We start from the raw sequence: 17,947 nt of genomic DNA, 5'->3' as shown, positions 1-17,947 counted from the left end.
AATAAACAGCCAGTCTCTATTTACCGGTTATCTAGGGGAATAGATATAGCTCGGTGATCTCTGCTTCCCAGCTTCAATTTCCCAGGCTTTAATGTCGCATCTCACCACTAGGAACCTTTGCCACAGGGTATGTCCCCCATAGGTAGCGAGAGTTTAGCAAACAGCCAGGTTTAGCAGAAGTCAGAGATATTCCTTCAAATTTCTTTAGCCTCCCCATCTCTGCTGGTTAAGCGTGTAACTCAGATAACCTATTAACGGCTGCTTCATTGGCTACTTCAATGTTCAGTGTTTACCCTCGAACTCCGCTTCAGGAAATCTCCTCCTCAAACCCATAACCTCATGGGGATGGAAGTGTGCATGCTCATGTATCACGTCAACCCCCCTCCCCCTGAAAACATAGTCTATTTTTTTTTTTATTGCTAACCTTTCATTGTCCTTGCTTCTTCCTTCTTCCCTATTGTCCCATTTTAATACTTGGCTATCCTTTGAAGTGGTGAGCTTTGGAGGAAGATGAGGATGGAGGTGGAGAAGTTAGAATTTTTGGAATATTCTCTCCACACAAGAATAGGCAAAATTGATAAAAAAAAATAAGTGTTTTAATTTCTTTATTAAGTAGTAATAATGGATGTAGAGCAACAATCATATTTCTCGAATTAAATTCTTGAATTGTTTACCATCTGTTGAACATTATTATTTTTATTGTCTGTATATAAGTCATCTTGATTATTACTGTAGTATAAAATGTGGTGGCACATATTTGAACACTCACATGTTTTTGGAATATAAATGCTAAACATCATTCTTCTTGCGACATCTTAGATACATTATGGAATCATAATCAAGCAGGTCACAAGATTTTTTGCTAGGCAATACATTCACTTTTTCAATAACAAAACCAGCATTATTTACTGTCTGTTTTACAAAATCTTCATCGACAGGTAAATAGAAGAACTTGTGATCATCAATTTTATAAAATGTCATATTTATGGGTGAAAATAGTAACAGGCTCCCCCCAATTTTAAGCTTGGATGTCATTTTTTTCAGGTTTCTCTGGTAGGTGTCTTGGTCTTTGCTGATAGCTTCCAGTAGGTATAGACTGAGAATGCAGTCTGCTTGGGGTAAATCGAAAGGGACTTGATCGTTGTTAGAAATATCCCATTGTATTACTCCTTTAATTGCTTTTCTTGCTTTGTCTTCCTTCATGTGCCATGCTTCTCTGCAATGGGAAGAACACAGATATTACAATTATATCATACATAGAGGAATCGCCTTTCATACCTTGAATCATGGGCGTCCGCAGGAATTTTTCCAGGGGGGCATAATTGTAATGACATCCATGCTTGGTCCTTTTTTAAAAGTATCATGAAAGGGAAGGGGCGTAGTCATTATCACATAAAGCCAGGGTGAATAGTGTTTTCACAACTATGGTGTCAGGAATACATGTTTGTATTCCTGATACCATAGTGTTCCTTTAAGCAAATTAAAGGAACATTCTGGTCACCATAACAACTTCATCTATATGAAAATGCTATGATGCCAGGAAGTCCCTGGGTGCTCTCTTTCCTTTAAGGGGTTAAACCACTCTCAAATGGTTTAACCCCAAAGGCTTCCTCCAGCTCCAGATCGATCAGTGCTATTTGGCTTCTGAAACGGACTGTCAGGAAGTGGTCAGCTGACGCTCTAAGCCAATCACTAGTTCCCGGTTCATAAAAATGTTCTACTTTTCTATGAATAGGGAGCTACTGATTGGCTTAGAGTGCCAGCTGACCGCTCTAGCCAATCAGCGACACCCCTATCCAGCAGCACTCTGTGCTTCCTGACACTTAGTAAATAAAAGTGAACACATTAACACTGATATTTTTTCTTACCTGGGGAGATGAGAAGGTCCAAAGTTTCCCTGCCAGGCCCAGGTACCAAAGCCTTATGATGTGGTGACAAGAATAAAGTGGAGGGTTCACTTCACTTGTCCTTTCTGCTCCAATCTCCTTTTCTTCTCCTTCATTTGACACAGTCTTATTTTTCTTCTGACACTGTCTTCTCACCTCCTTGGCTCCTTTTGCTCCTTTACCTTTCTGCTACTTTCTGCGTATTTTGCTCCCCCTCCTGCTCATCACTCTTTCTAATCCCTTCCTGCTTCTTGCAGACCTTTTCTCCTCCTTGCTACCATTTTCTGTTCCTTCTACTACTTCACCTTTGTGCTCCTTCTGATTCTTTTTTCTCCTTTACCTTTGTGCTCCTTCTGTCCCTTTCTGCTCTTTGCAGACCCTTCCTTCTCCTTGCAGACCCTTCCTGCTCCTTGCTGCTCCTTCCTACTCCTTGCAGACCCCACCTGCTAATTTCTGCTCCTTCTCCTACTTTATGTTTGTGCTCTTTCTGCCCCTTCCAGCTCATTGCTGACCCTTCCTGCTGATTTCTGTTTCTTCTTCTACTTTAGCTTTGTGCTCCTTCTTTCCCTTCCTGCTCCTTGCTGCCCTTCCCAGCTCCTTGCTGGCCCTTTCTTCACCTTCCTGCTCCTTGCAGACCCTTCCTGCTCCTTGCTGCTTATTTCTGTTCCTTTGTGCTCCTTCTCCTACATTACCTTTTGTGCTCCTTGCTGACCCTTTCTGCCACTTCCTGCTTCTTTCTGACCCTTGCTCCTTCTTGCTGACCCTTCATGCTCCTTGGTGACCCTTCCTGCTCCTTGCTGACCCTTCCTGCTCCTTGCTGACCCTTTCTGCTCCCTGTTGACCCTTACTGCTCCTTGCTGTCCCTTCCAGCTCATTGCTGCCCCTTTCTGCTACTTGATGTCCATTCCTGCTCATTTATGTTCATTTTCCTTTCTGCTCCTTCTCTTACTTTAAATTCCTGTTCCTTGCTGTCCCTTCCTGTAGGCTGCTGCCCCCCATCCCTCACTTACCTGATCTATAGGCTGCCTCACCGCCATCCCTCACTTCCCTGATCTATAGGCTGCCCCCCATCCCTCACTTCCCTGATCTATAGGTTGCCCCCATCCCTCACTTCCCTGATCTATAGGCTGCTCCCCCCAATGCCTAACTTCCCTGATCTATATGCTGCCCCCCTATGCCTCACTTACCTGATCTATAGGTTGCCCCCCATGCCTCTCTTCCCTGATCTATTGGCTGCCCCCCATGCCTCACTTGCCTGATCTATAGGCTGCCTCCCCCTATGCCTCATTTCCCTTACCTATAGGCTGCCTCCCCCTATGCCTCTCTTCCCTGATCTATAGGCTGCCCCCCATGACTCACTTCCCTGATCTATAGGCTGCCCCCATGACTCACTTCCCTGATCTATAGGCTGCCCCCCATGACTCACTTCCCTGATCTATAGGCTGCCCCCACATGCCTCACTTTCCTGATCTATAGTCTGCCCCCTATGCCTCACTTCCCTCATCTATAGGCTGCCCACCCTATGCCTCACTTCCCTCATCTATAGGCTGCCCATCTATGCCTCACTTCCCTGATCTATAGGCTGCCCCTCATGCCTCACTTCCCTGATCTATAGGCTGCCCCCCCATGCCTCACTTCCCTGATCTAATGGCTGCCCCCCATGCCTCACTTCCCTGATCTATAGGCTGCCCCCTATGCCTCACTTCCTTGATCTATAGGCTGCCCCCTATGCCTTACTTCCCTGTTCTAAGGGCTGCCCCTAATGCCTCACTTCTCTGATCTATAGGCTGCCCCCCTATGCCTCACTTCCCTGATTTATAGGCTGCCCCCAGCCTCACTTCCCTGATCTATAGGCTGCCCCCATGCCTCACTTCCTTGATTTATAGGCTCCACCCCATGCCTCACTTACCTGATCTGTTGGCTGTCTCTGGCTGCATGTGCTGCTCCCCTGCGGATTCAGTCAGCAGAGAGAAGCAGGGATAAGATGTAGCTTCCTATCCCTGTCTCTCTCCAGTATTGTATTTTCAATCTCACACGAAAAATAGCAAAACAAGCTGAAAAATCCCTGTGGACGCCCATGCCTTGAATTAGATATAACTAAATATTCATACTCAGATAAAAACAGTGCAATTTTGGGGAAGAGTTCTGAAATTGAAACAATAGGCGGGGACATTCCAATGGTTTCCATGGTGAATTTTTTTTAGTACTTATAAAATTTCCTCAGATATTGTCCATTAAGGTAACATCAAACCTGTCCTAAAATGTGTCTCATGCTTTACTTTGCCTATTTGTAAAAAAAAAAAAAAAAGTACTCTTCATCCTGGTTGAAAAGACGTTTATATAGCACTAACTAACATGTATTCTTGACATTATAGTGTTAACCTAACTATTTATGTCCCAGTCCCCTGTTAGAGATCTTTGAAAAGGTAATTTTACTCACCGTTTCTCAGAGGCTGGAACATGCAGAGCATGGAGATGCCGAATGTCAGTGACTAGGAGGTGTAACTATTCAGTAACGTAACCACTGACTTTTCTCTGAAAATGAAAAAGCCTGCAGTGACGTGCTGTAGACACCAGAACCACTATATTAAGCTGTAGTGGTTGTGGTGACTATAGTGTCCCTTTACATTTTATAGTTCCATAATCATCTGTGCCTTTTATTTATTTATTATAAACAAGATATCTGGGTACAGCATTTCTAAGTTGATGTGGTAAAGAGATGGTTACGGTCATTAATAGAATGATGTGATGTAACAGTGATGAAATATTGTCTAAATCATACATTACCTGCCTCCTTCTAACTTATGATGAACCTTCGCCCCATATGAGAAGTTAACAGAGTCTTGTTTATTTTGTCGCCATTTCTCAAATTCATTGATGTTTCTCTCATTAACTTCTACCACATATATATCTTTGAATCCATTGCAAACTGGTATAAGATGACTTGCTGTGGCTCCAACACTAAAATCAATCAATGTTTCTCCCTTCACGACTCCTGTAAACAATATAAGACAGGAGCTGTATATGAACATTTTACACAATGCTTCTCGCAGTTAACCCCTTAAGAATGGAAGCAACTGTGCACGTTCTGATCAAAACACAATAAAAAACCAAACTATAATTTGAGCGCTATATCTGTTCAACCACAATTCACCTCTTTCAAATGAAGTGCACTCACACTTATTATATATAATTTGTTCAGGAGAAACAGGGCTTTGATTTTACTATAAATATTTAAATATGAAACATAATTTTATAAGAATAAAAACTAAAAAGTTTGAGAAAATTCTGCAAGTTCTGCGTGGCATTTTAACTATGAATGTCCTAATACTGCTAGTTTTTACTGCAAGAAATTACACATATTTGTATTCAGCAACGTCTCATGAGTACAACATTACCCCCTCCCCCCCTGTTCCCCAGTAGAGGGTTTATGGTGTTTTGGGAAGTTACAGGGTCAAATATAGGGCTTTCCTCTTTACACATTGGATTTTGCCAGATTGGTTATGTTGCCTTTGAGACCGTATGGCAGTCCAGGAATGAAAATTACCCCCAATATGGCATACCATTGGGAAAAGTACACAATCCAGGGTATTCAAAATGGGGTTTGTCTAGTCTTTATGAGTAGCCACTTAGTCACAAACACTGGCCAAAATTAGCATTTAGATTTTCTTGAAAAATATTTTCTTGACAAATGAACTGCAGTTTTACCAATGATATCATCAGCATTATATGTTTTAGTGCTCTAAGACACTCATATTTGTCTTCAGCAATGTCTCACGTGTACAACAGTACCCCACATGTACAAGTGTTATGGTGTTTTGGAAAGTCACAGAGTCAAATATAAGACTTGCCCATTTCTGTTTTTGCACATTGAAATTTGGCAGATTGGTTATGTCACCTTTAAGGACGTATGGCTGCCCAGGAATAAGAATTACCCCCATCACAGCATATCATTTGAAAAAGTAGAAAACCCAGGGTATCCACAATGGTGTAGTATGTCCTTTCTTTTTTAGTAGCCACTGTCACAATCCTGGTTACTGCATTGTTGACATCATCATTGTGATGCATTTTACTGCTTTACAACACTTAGTGAAGTCTGACAAGTAAAACAGTAACCCCTATCTACAGGTTTTATGGTGTTTTGGAAAGGTACAAGGTTAAATATAGGGCTTGCAAATTAAATTCTCTTGGACTTTCTGCCTGGGTTGTCAGACAGTCTCTCAAATTGTAATTACTAAAATGACACAATTATGTAAAAAGATTACATAAATATACACATAGAATATATGTGTGTATATATAGTTCCTAGCTAATCATGGCAGCTTATACAAATGGGTTAACCCCGCCCCTTACAGACGATAGGACAGGAAGAACACCAAAGACATTCCTAAGGTCCTCAGTCTTTTTCCTATCCTACAGCCCTTGCCTATGGGAGCATTTTGATCACTTTACTTATGGACATACATATATATATATAAATACATTTAGTCGGGGCAGTATCACCGTGATGATAAGGTAACATAGCATATTATAACCAATAAACATATTCAAATGACACCAGTCGGTTGTGGTGTGCTGGAACCGACAAAGCAGTAGGCCCACCTTAGAAGGTGATGTGAATAGAGGGAGTGGTGGGAGAGGTGACTCGCCAGACCATCAACGGTAAGGTAGGAGAGGTTTGGCAGCCCTTTTAAAGGGATTCAAGCCCCTCCCACAACTACAGGCCAAGGCCTTAAATTTGTCATCTGGGCAATATAGCCACGATGATTAGGTAACATAGCATATTATAACCAATAAACATATTCAAATGACACCAGTCGGTTGTGGTGTGCCGGAACCAACAAAGCAGTAGGCCTGTAATAAAAGAGCGCAAAAAGATGTATACCATACCATGGGCGTCTGCAGGAATTTTTCCAGGGGGGGGGGGGCATAATTGTAATGACATCCATGCTTGGTCCCTTTTGGCAGTGTCATGAAAGGGAAGGGGCATAGTCATGTCATGTTATGATGCCAGGAAGCCCCTGGATGCTCTCTTTCCTTTAAGGGGTTAAATCTCTCTCAAATGGTTTATCCCCAAAGGCTTCCTCCAGCTCCAGATCTCCAGGTTGCTCAGTGGTATTCGGCGTCTGAAACGGAGTGTCAGGAAGTGCAGATTGATGTCAGGCATGGGTGCCACAGATTGGCTAGAGTGGTCAGTTGACGCTCTAAGCCAATCGCTAGTTCCTGGTTCATAAAAATTTATTTCCTTTTTATGAATGGGGAGCTACTGATTTGTTAGAGTGAAATCTGACCGCTCTAGTCAATCAGCAACACCCCTACCCAGCGGCACTCTGTACTTCCTGACATTCAGTAAATAAAAGTGAACACATTAACACTAATATTTTTTTTTACCTGTGGAGATGAGAAGGTCCAACGTTTCCCTGCCAGGCCCAGGTACCAAAGCCTTATGATGTGGTGTCTAGAATAAAGTGGCTGGTTCACTTCACATGTCCTTCCTGCTCCAATCTCCTTTTCTTCTCCTTTATTTAACACAGTCTTCGGACACTGTCTTCTCTCCTCCTTGGCTCCTTCTGCTCTTTCACCTTTCTGCTATTTTCTGCTTATTTTGCTCCCCCTCCTGCTCCTTTCTCTTTATGATCCCTTTCTTCTGCTTGCTGACCCTTTCTGCTCCTTGCTGACCCTTTCTGCTCCTTGCTACACTTGTCTGCTCCTCCTCCTACTTTACCTTTGTGCTCCTTCTGATTCTTTCTGCTACTTTACATTTGTGCTCCTTCTGTCCCTTTCTGCTCTTTGCAGACCCTTCCTGTTCCTTGCAGACCCTTCCTGCTAATTTCTGCTCCTTCTCCTACTTTACGTTTGTGCTCCTTCTGCCCCTTCCAGCTCATTGCTGACCCTTCCTGCTCATTTCTGTTCCTTCTCCTAATTTACCTTTGTGCTCCTTCTGTTCCTTCCTGCTCCTTGCTGACCCTTTCTGCTTCTTGCTGACCCTTCCTGCTCCTTGATGACCCTTCCTGCTCCTTGATGCTCATTTCTGTTCCTTTGCTCTCCTTCTCCTACTTCTGCTCCTTTACGTCCCTTCCTGCTCATTTCTATTCCTTCTCTTACTTTACCTTCCTGCTCATTGCTGACCCTTCCTGTAGACTGCCTCTCCCCCATCCCTCACTTACCTGATCTATAGGCTGCCTCCCCCCATCCCTCACTTAACTGATCTATAGGTTGTCTCTCCCCATCCCTCACTTCCCCGATCTGTAGTTGGATCCCACCATGCCTTTACTCTGTGGTACTTTTATTCTGTTATGTCTTTAAACTGTGGTTCCTTATGCAGTCATACCTTGTGCTGTGGTGCTTTTATGCTGTGGCGCCTTTAACTAGAGGTGCCTTTAAACTTTGGTGACCTTGTTTCCTTTAAATCACCTTGAAAGCACTTTTACTTTACTCTTGATGCTTCCCCTGAGTACTGTTGATTTTGTTCCTGGGTCCATGGGTGTTCAGGGGCCATGTAGGCTGCAGACCAAGCTCTCCTCCTGGTCTCTAACCGGCAAATGCTTGTGGAAGACACCAGCACATGTGCAGTTTGAGCCTTAAAGGGACCAATGCCGATGACCTTACGGGAAAACAAGTCACGGGAGCCATCTTGGATAAGGGCAATTGCCAGAAAGTATAGAAAATTACAGTAAACATCCAAAACATATTTCTAAGGTATTTACAGGTTCTCCAGACTTGGGTAAATGCTGGGTTTTTTTTAGCCAGCTTTAAATATGTTTGACTGTTTTCTTGGAAATAGAATTTGACAGTGCTTTTTGTACAAAGTATTTCAGAGGTCTTTGTTTTTCAGACATGTACCTGCCCTGTATAGTTTGCTAATGCTTTTCGGGCCATGATACTCTTGTCATCATCAATATTTCGCAATATCTTAATGATTTCACTAGGTATTCAGAGGTCTTAGAGGTAAGAAAGAGAGGACAAACGTTACACTGTGGAGGAAGGTACTTCCACACTCTGTACTACACCTCCTAAAGTTGATTTACCAATTTCCAGGGTAGCCCGTGGGACAATGCTACCGCTTGACAACTCACCTTTTTTACGCAAGCCTATAGATCAAAAATTGGATGCAAACTTGTCCAAATGTATACACCTGCTGGTGCAGGATGTCATCCAGCTGTAGCTTTTACTACTGTCTCTAGAGCCATGAAAAGTGTGGTGAAAGATCTAAATGCTGACGTGGAAAGAGATATTAAGAGGCAATATTCAAGATGCAGTCTGGAATCTTCAGGTGACAAATTACTTCTTCAGAAGCTTCCCTAGATGTAACCAGGATATTCTCTTGAATATAGGGCTTTATCTGTAGCAGCTAGGAGAGCATTATGGCTCAGTTTCTAGGATTCCAGAATTCCAGAAAGAGAGAAAGAACTCATACAACAAAATAAGTCCAGCAAAGGATAGACAAACTAGACCGAAACAGTTTGACAGGAAAGCCGCCCCTATTTCGCCTAAACCAAGGAGAGATGCTCAGAGGTTTAGGACAAGATATAATGAAGATCGATCTTTCCAAATCCCCTTAAAAAATAGATTTGAGCGTTTAAGGAGTGAAAAAGGAGAGGAGGTTTTTTTAGAACCAAGATGGATGAGGAGGGAAGAACACCATGGAACTCCCACAAAAAGATACAGAATGTCAGAAGAGGAACCAGAGGAGGGAGAGATAAACCAAGAGAGGAAAAAAGTAACGATAATGAAATAAGAATTTTTAATTTATCTAATACTGTTTTATCACCAACAAAAGAGAAAGTTTTAAGAAAGGGTTTTAAATATGCCCCTAGCTGCTCTGTAAATAAATTTGAAGCATTCATTGACGTTAATAGATTCACCAGAAAATTATGTTTAAAAAAAAATTTTTTTAATAAAGAAACAATTAATACACCCCAAAGCGAAGAAATAGATAGTGTAGATACAGAACTAATAGGAAATAATATTAAACACACTAATTTTAAGAAAAAATCTTCTTTTAATCCACAATATCTGAAATCTCATAGTATGAAAGTATTCGAGAAGGCTTGCTTAGATGAAATATACAATATTAAACCTTTATCCAAGTACGAACAAAATCTATCTTTTAAAGAGAAGTTAACCCTTAAAGACCTAAAACAAAATCCCACCACTGTAATCAAACCCGCTGATAAAGGGGGAGGGGTGGTTATTCTAGATAAAACTGCCTACCTCGATGAGATAAAACGACAACTCCGGGATGATACTACCTATAAAAAATTAGAGAAAAATCCTACAACGGATATTAAAATAAAATACGAGAACTTCCTTAAAATTGGGATGGAAAACAATGTACTAGATAAAAATGAACTTTCGTTCCTCCAAGTACAATACCCTATAATACCGGTCCTTTACATATTGCCCAAAATACATAAAGACCTGGCAAATCCCCCAGGAAGACCCATAGTCTCGGGGATAGATTCTCTTTTATCGCCACTTTCCCAATTTATCGACTATTACTTACAACCATTAGTTAAAGGGTGCCCCTCACATTTGCAAGACTCTATGAACCTTTTAAAGATTTTAGATGAACTAAAATGGGAAGAAGACTATCTATTAATCACGTGCGATGTCACAAGTTTATACACTATAATTGAGCACTCCAAAGGTATCGAGGCAACCACTTTCTTTTTAGACCAATTGAAGGAATTTTTAAGTACACAAATTGATTTTATTACTAAAGGTATTCAGATGATTTTAGAAAACAATTTCTTTTGGTTCGACGGTGACTTTTACCTTCAAATTAGGGGTACTGCTATGGGGACCAAGTTTGCCCCCAGCTATGCCAACCTGTTCATGTCTTATTGGGAACATCTTTTTATCTATCAGGAGCATGGCTGGGGAGAAAACTTGGCCCTATACAGACGCTATATTGATGACATTTTTATTATTTGGAAAGGCACTGAGTCTGATTTTAATTCTTTTTTTTAATTACCTGAATTCGAACACTTGGGGAATTAAATTGACCAAAAATGTGAGCCCCAATAATATTGATTTTTTAGATTTGAACATTTTTATCTCTGATAATCAACTCAAAACACGCACTTTCTTTAAACAAGTGGATGTAAACAGTTTTATCGAAACAAGTAGTTGCCACTATGATCCATGGATTAAAAATATCCCAAAAGGCCAGTTCCTGTGTATGAGAAGAAATTGTACAGATAAAAAGGATTTTAATTCCCAATCTTTATTTTTAAAAAAACAATTTGTACAAAAAGGTTATTGTGAAAAAGATCTCCAACAGGATATTAACAATATTGGTGATCTAAATAGGCCACAGTTATTGAATTATAAGAACAAGGATAAAAAAGAACCAAAAGAATTTAACAAACAAATTCCTCTTATTTTTAATTATTGCAGCAACGTGGGCACTTTAAAAAGGATTATTAATCAAAATTGGCACATTTTACAACAGGATCATGAAATGCGAGATTTTTTAGGGGATAAACCTAAGTTCATCTTTAGGGGGGCAAGAAATTTTAAGCAAATTTTAACCTCAAATTATGTCGATAAAGAAAATAAGAATCCTAATTTTTTAACTAAGTGGTCAGAAGCACAAAAAGGTTTTTACCACTGTGGTAATTGTTATGCATGCAAAAATACCCATATAACCAAAAAAAAGAAAGTGGATTTTATTTCTAATATAACCAAAAAAATGTTTAACATCAATTCTTTTATCTCGTGTGAGTCTACCAATGTCATTTATTTGCTGCAATGTACTTGCGGCCTACAATATGTAGGTAAAACCTCAAGACCGTTAAAAACTAGGATCTATGAACACATTCGAAATATAAAAATTGGGTTTTTAAATCATAGTGTATCGAGTCACTTCTTAGAAAAACATAACTCTAATCCCAGTGAGTTGCAATTTACAGCAATTCATAAAATAGAAAATCACTGGAGAGGTGGCAATGGTGCTATGAATTTAAATAGAAAAGAAGCAAACTGGATATTTGAGCTCCAAACATTATGTCCAAAAGGCTTAAACATTGATTTTGGAATAAGCTCAATTTTATAAAAAAAAAAAAAAAATTATTTTATGTGTGATACTACTAATTTATTATAGTCAAATTTGATATGTAGGTTTTATTATATTACTCTTATTCACCTGAATGCTTTTATTTTTTATGACATTTATTTATTAATATTTTATTAATGATATATTTTTATTAATGATAACATTGGTGAATACCTCTACCTGATATCACTTTCTCTCTTTCTTTATTTTTATGTAATATGGACTAATAATATGGACTTGGAGTGATAGGGTTTACTATCCTCCTTATTCACTATCTGGCCGTTTGTGCAATCATCTACCCACACCTCCCCCTGGTGTCACATGATCGGAAGCTGTACCATGTGACCGGAGCAAAGCGAAACCGGAAGTGAATTGAAATACACACATTCTCTTGGAAATAACGTGCGGCCATCTTGTTAAAATACAGTTAAAAGTATGTTACCCCACCTAACTTGCTATTCATGCCCAATCTCGACTATCTCATACCATGTCTAGTACTTTGCTTGCAATTGACAGCTGTATGGTTCCTGAACACTCAGACATGATTACTTAACACTACTATAGTTTTACATTCTAAAAATGTGCTGTCCTATCACAATGCTACAACATGATACATCACTTATTGTTTATGCCTTTATCTTCTTATGTCAATTGTTGTCCTTGTAATTGCTGTTATGGCGTTACAAGATACGTGGTACTCTCAGCACAATAAAATAAACATTGGCAAAAAAGAAAATGTGTAACTAAAAAAAATTTCTACCCATTCTTACTCCGTTTGGTGTCATTGATATGTTGTCTTCACTAAATATTCCAATGTAAAAATATAATTGAAATTAAACAAAATATGAGTAAATAAGGAAAAACAACAAAAATTTAAAATATATGATGAATAGAATTGTATTTTTATAATATATATATATTATAGCACCTCTCCAATTAAACAGTACTTTTAGATGGCCTGAAATTTAAGATCTGTGGGGTTGCATTTTTGGATGTAATTTGAAATGTAAAGAAACATTGTCAATTTTTAATATTATGCACATGTTCTCCAATGCACATGTGTAGGGGATGTTTAGTCCTACATATCCTACCTATCCTACCGATCCAAGGTGACAAGAAAAGGTTAAAAGATATACCACATTTTTAGAAAATCAGGTTAAACCATCTTTTATTGTATATTCTATCTTATGTCTTGCGAGTCAATAAAAGAGGTTAAATGTCAAACTCCCAAAAAAACTCTTTATATAAGAAAGTATGTTTTATATCTTCTTTAATATGTTTTTTTTAATAAGTTTTCTCTTTTAGTTTGAGGCTTCTCTATACATAATTGTGGGTTGTTTTGGTAAAACAAAACATTGCCTCCATCCTGAATAATAATAAATATATAAATATATACAGACCTCGTATAAAGTCAAATTGGTAAAAGATATTCTCTTTTCAATAATGGTAAGGTAACTAGAAATCAGATGAGCTATGGGAAAAACCCCAATCCACCTCTTCCCCTCTGCAGAGAGTACAAGATGTATATTTTGTATGTTTTTGTCTTTGTTTGTTGTGGTATGATGATGTCCTATTTGTTTTTTATTATATCAGTATGATGTTAAGAGATAATGTGATCAAAGTTTTGTATATGTTGTAAAATGCTGTATAAAAGAGAATAACAATAAAAATGTAATATTTAAAAAAATATATTTATATACAGACCTGAATCGATATCTGTATGTATTTGTTCCATTGGAAATTCCACGTTTTCTTTTATTAATGGGAAACTATCGTCACAAAAGTAAACTTCAACTAATCGTTTTGCCGGGAATGCCTTATCATGATAATCCTTGTGGGCGGTGGAACTCATGTTGAATTGCCGAGGTGCTGTGATCAGTTCTGCTTCATCTACCTGATGAAATGATTCCTTATATATATTTAATATGTATGTAAAATCAAACACATCCAGGATGCAAACCACATTGGATGATGTACATGTGATAAACAATTATATACCGCGTGTGTCAAGTGATGTTTTTACAAAATTATTGTAATTAATCCGGTGATTCAATAATAAGAGTTCTGCCCTCAGGGTTCCTTAGTGCAGGCTAAGTGCTGGCTTATGAAATAACATATTTATAGATGGTTATATGTGTGATATGGATCAGGCCATTTTTGGTAGAACAAGACAGACTGTGTTAGACACTCATTGTGAAAAGAGCCCATTTGTGAGAAATAAAATATACTGGATTATTATCTGAGCTTTTAAATCATTGCCATTCTTTAAAATTGGCCAAAACTTTGTTAGTTTTCTTTATCTCTGTCGACTATTTTGAGTAAAATCACAAATAAAAGATATTTTGTGTCATAATTTACTAATCTTAGTTTTACTGTAAAGGTGACTCCCTACTTTTATACCTTACAACCCCTTAAGGACACATGACGGAAATATTCCGTCACGGCTCCCTTTTATTCCAGAAGTTGTGTCCTTAAGGGGTTAATTGATTGTTGTTTTCAAATGTATTTCATCATAGCCCATTTCTATGAAACTTTGTTTAACTATTTTAGCCTGCATATCAAAAGACCCTAAATTTGTGCAGTTTCTTTTTTCTTTTTTTTGGTAACTATCAAGTTGAATGTAGTTATTTACATCGACCAATTTAAAATAGGTTTTGGTTTTAATTGTGCCCTCTGCAATGTCAATATAAAATCTAAAAAGTTTACTGTCTGGTCACTAAAATTAGCAGTAACCCTGATGGCCCACTGGTTGGAATCTAAATAATCTAGAAACAAATTGTGTGAAGTACCCGTCCAAACAAAAAATAAATTGTCTAAATATCTCTGATCTGAAATCAAATTTTGCACCCAGTCATGTCCCTGGAAAATAAACTTTGACTCCCCATAAGCCATAAATAAAATGTCAAAGCTGGCTGAAAATCTGGTTCCCATTGCAATGCCTCTTGTTTGAAGATAAAATAGTTATTCATTAATTTGAGTAAAATATCCTCTATAATAAAATCTATTTGGTCTTTTGTTTATCTTCCTGATTCTTTAAGAAAAAATGGGTAGGTTCACATCTTAATTCATGACAAATTATAGTGTATAGTGTATTTTGCTATTCTTTAGGAATGAGATTTGTCTCTCTCATTTTTCTACCTGTGGTATTGGATCTGTTCCCCTCCTCTCCTCATCCCTTCCCTTCCAATACACTTTTAGGCAAATTGGTTGTTGCTAAATGTCTATATGTAAGCGAAGAAGGTTCCAATAAAATAATGATAATGGATGAACCAATATTACAGTGATGTTATATGTACTGTTAAGTAAAATTAATAAAGATAAAATAATTTAAAAAAAATCTTCACCCATCTTTCTTCTATATATCTAAACTATGTCTGGGATTAAAATTATATTACTAGAGAAAAGGAAAGAATAAAAATAACTGACCAAAAAGAGAAGAGACAATAGATTTTTATCTTGAGACTCGACATGAGGTCACACCAAACTAGGAAAAACTGCCATGTTAATTAATCTTATTGGTTGGCTGTCCAGGGTAGCCATAATTTTGTATAATTCAATCGAATTCCAGCATTAGAAATAAAGCTATGTTCCATCCTATATTGGAAATCTATATGTTCCATAATCTCCTGACATAATATAGGCAATGGGCTTTTCCAAACTCTTGCTATATATATTTTAATTGCAAAAAATATGTGGGTGAGGTATTTTTGACTCTTATCCTGATTTGGAAAGTCAATATTAAATAGAAACAATTGCTGACTGATTTCTTTTATATCCTGGAATAAGAAATTAGTAAATTCATGCATTTAAGTTGTAATACTCCTTAGACCTATACAATCCCACCAAATGTGATAGATCACATCTCTAGCCCACATCTCCAACATTCATTAGAATACTCAGTAGAAATTTTGTGAAGTCTTACGTTTATCTTCAAACGTACTTCGAAGAGGCATATACTATGAATACAACACTTAACTAATACAAATACAATATCAGTGTATCCTGATTGGTGTCCTTTCCGGATGTAGGAGATCGCAAGGGACTGTCTTTTTCGTTACCGAGGTAACTGAGTTATGACACTCCCTTTTTCTTTGATGCGGGTCTCCTCTATGCAGGCGCCGTCCCACTTAGTGGGAGGGCTATTAAGATTGATGGCATCGTCACTAAGTGACGTGTTTATACCACTCCTACTTTACTTGATGGACTCCCCACGTGGGCCCCACTCTACCTACCGACACGCCCCCTGGTCACATGGTCCGGAAAAGACACCAATCAGGATACACTGATAATTTCTGACCAATCAGTGGACGGGTAAAGTGACGTAGTCCACACACGTGGGCTACACACCTGGCAATCATGATCGTTACAATGTGTATAAAAATGAACAAAGTTACACCGCAGTGCATTACTCCTGACGACGGCGTGTTAGCACGCCGAAACGCGTGTCGAGTTTTATTTATTTCTTTTCTTTTCAATTGCACATTTAGGTAGCACGTTATGGATTTAATTTAATTTGTATTTTTGCTACTTAGTCAGGAAGGGAGCAAGGTAATAGGTAGGCATTTGTGATTGTTACAGTGCCGAGGTACTTAGCTATAGGATCCTCTCCTAGTGAGTGGACCCTTATGGGATTAGGTTTTGGTGGGAGTTTCTCATTCCTCTGTTTTAGAGGGTTTTTTACCTTCTTCCCTACTTACCCACTTTTTCCTCTGCCTAGTTTAATTTCCTTACAGTTTTTGTATGTTATTTGATATAGGCTTAATTATTAGGCTTTAACTAAATTTTCTCTGTTAAGGAATTATTAGGGTTTGTGTGAATTTAGTCATACTCACCCCCTCTACCCTGGCTCCTCTAATTTTTTCCTGTCTATTTTACTGTCTATACCCTTAGGATTATTAAAGATAGGGATTTCTTCTGAATAACTCTTCTACTATGGACCTTTGGTTCCATACTTTTCTAGTATTTAATTTGTGGGTTATTCCCCGTTGGGTAGAGTTATTGGGGCTTTTTTTCCTCAAACACTGACCTATTGGTTAAACTTATGGCTCCTAAGTCGATGTTTTTTCTTTATTATACAATATATTTTATTATACAATACATATATATATACACCTGTTTCTAATACAAAAAAAAAGAGTAAAAAGAACAAAAACTATTTCACAAAAAATGACATAACTTAAAATCTACATTAAGGCCACCTGGACAAGTATTTAAAATGAATATCCATTTTGTCTCAGCCTTACACAGTTTTTTTAGGGATATCAGCACCTCTACAATTAAACAGTACATTTGGATGGCCTGAAATTTAAGATCTGTGGGATTGGTTTTTGGATGTAATTTGAAATGTAAAGAAACATTATGTCCATATAATATGTATGTAAAATCAAACACATCCAGGATTCAAACCACATTGGATGATGTGCATGTGATAAACAATTATATACCGCGTGTGTCAAGTGATGTTTTTACAAAATTATTGTAATTAATCCGGTGATTCAATAATAAGAGTTCTGCCCTCAGGGTTCCTTAGTGCAGGCTAAGTGCTGGCTTATGAAATAAAATATTTATAGATGGTTATATGTGGGATATGGATCAGGCCATTTTTGGTAGAACAAAGCAGACTGTGTTAGACACTCATTGTGAAAAGAGCCCATTTGTGAGAAATAAAATATACTGGATTATTATCTGAGCTTTTAAATCATTGCCATTCTTTAAAATTGGCCAAAACTTTGTTAGTATTCTTTTTCTCTGTCGACTATTTTGAGTAAAATCACAAATAAAAGATATTTTGTGTCATAATTTACTACTCTTAGTTTTTACTGTAAAGGTGACTACTTTTATACCTTACTTAATTGATTGTTGTTTTCAAATGTATTTCATCATAGCCCCTTTCTATGAAACTTTGTTTAACTATTTTAGCCTGCATATCGAAAGACCCTAAATTTGTGCAGTTTCTTTGAAGTCTTAAAGAATTCGATTTTGGTAACTATCAAGTTGAATG

General features: G+C 38.0%; 1 protein-coding gene across 1 annotated transcript; it reads right to left on the bottom strand.

Moving 5' to 3' along the window:
- Positions 1 to 789: 789 nt before the first annotated feature.
- On the bottom strand, positions 790 to 13,798 carry LOC134577025 (indolethylamine N-methyltransferase-like). Its single transcript, XM_063435670.1, has 3 exons — positions 13,651 to 13,798; positions 4,674 to 4,881; positions 790 to 1,216 (listed from the first exon to the last, which is right to left on the bottom strand). The coding sequence occupies exons 1-3, from the start codon at positions 13,796 to 13,798 to the stop codon at positions 790 to 792; spliced, it is 783 nt and encodes a 260-aa protein (XP_063291740.1).
- Between the last annotated feature and the right edge of the window lie 4,149 nt (positions 13,799 to 17,947).

Source organism: Pelobates fuscus, chromosome 11 (assembly GCF_036172605.1).
Source record: "Pelobates fuscus isolate aPelFus1 chromosome 11, aPelFus1.pri, whole genome shotgun sequence".
Taxonomy (NCBI): domain Eukaryota; kingdom Metazoa; phylum Chordata; class Amphibia; order Anura; family Pelobatidae; genus Pelobates; species Pelobates fuscus.
The sequence above is the reverse complement of the archived record's forward strand: the minus strand, read 5'-3'. Positions and strand labels throughout refer to the sequence as shown.

Excerpts from the sequence above, each read along its gene's own strand:
- LOC134577025 (XM_063435670.1), bottom strand. The coding sequence starts at position 13,798 with ATGAGTTCCACCGCCCACAAGGATTATCATGATAAGGCATTCCCGGCA. Across the intron at positions 4,882-13,650 it reads ACATACAGATATCGATTCAG|GAGTCGTGAAGGGAGAAACA; the intron begins GTCTGTATATAA and ends TATTGTTTACAG. Across the intron at positions 1,217-4,673 it reads CATAAGTTAGAAGGAGGCAG|AGAAGCATGGCACATGAAGG; the intron begins GTAATGTATGAT and ends TTCCCATTGCAG.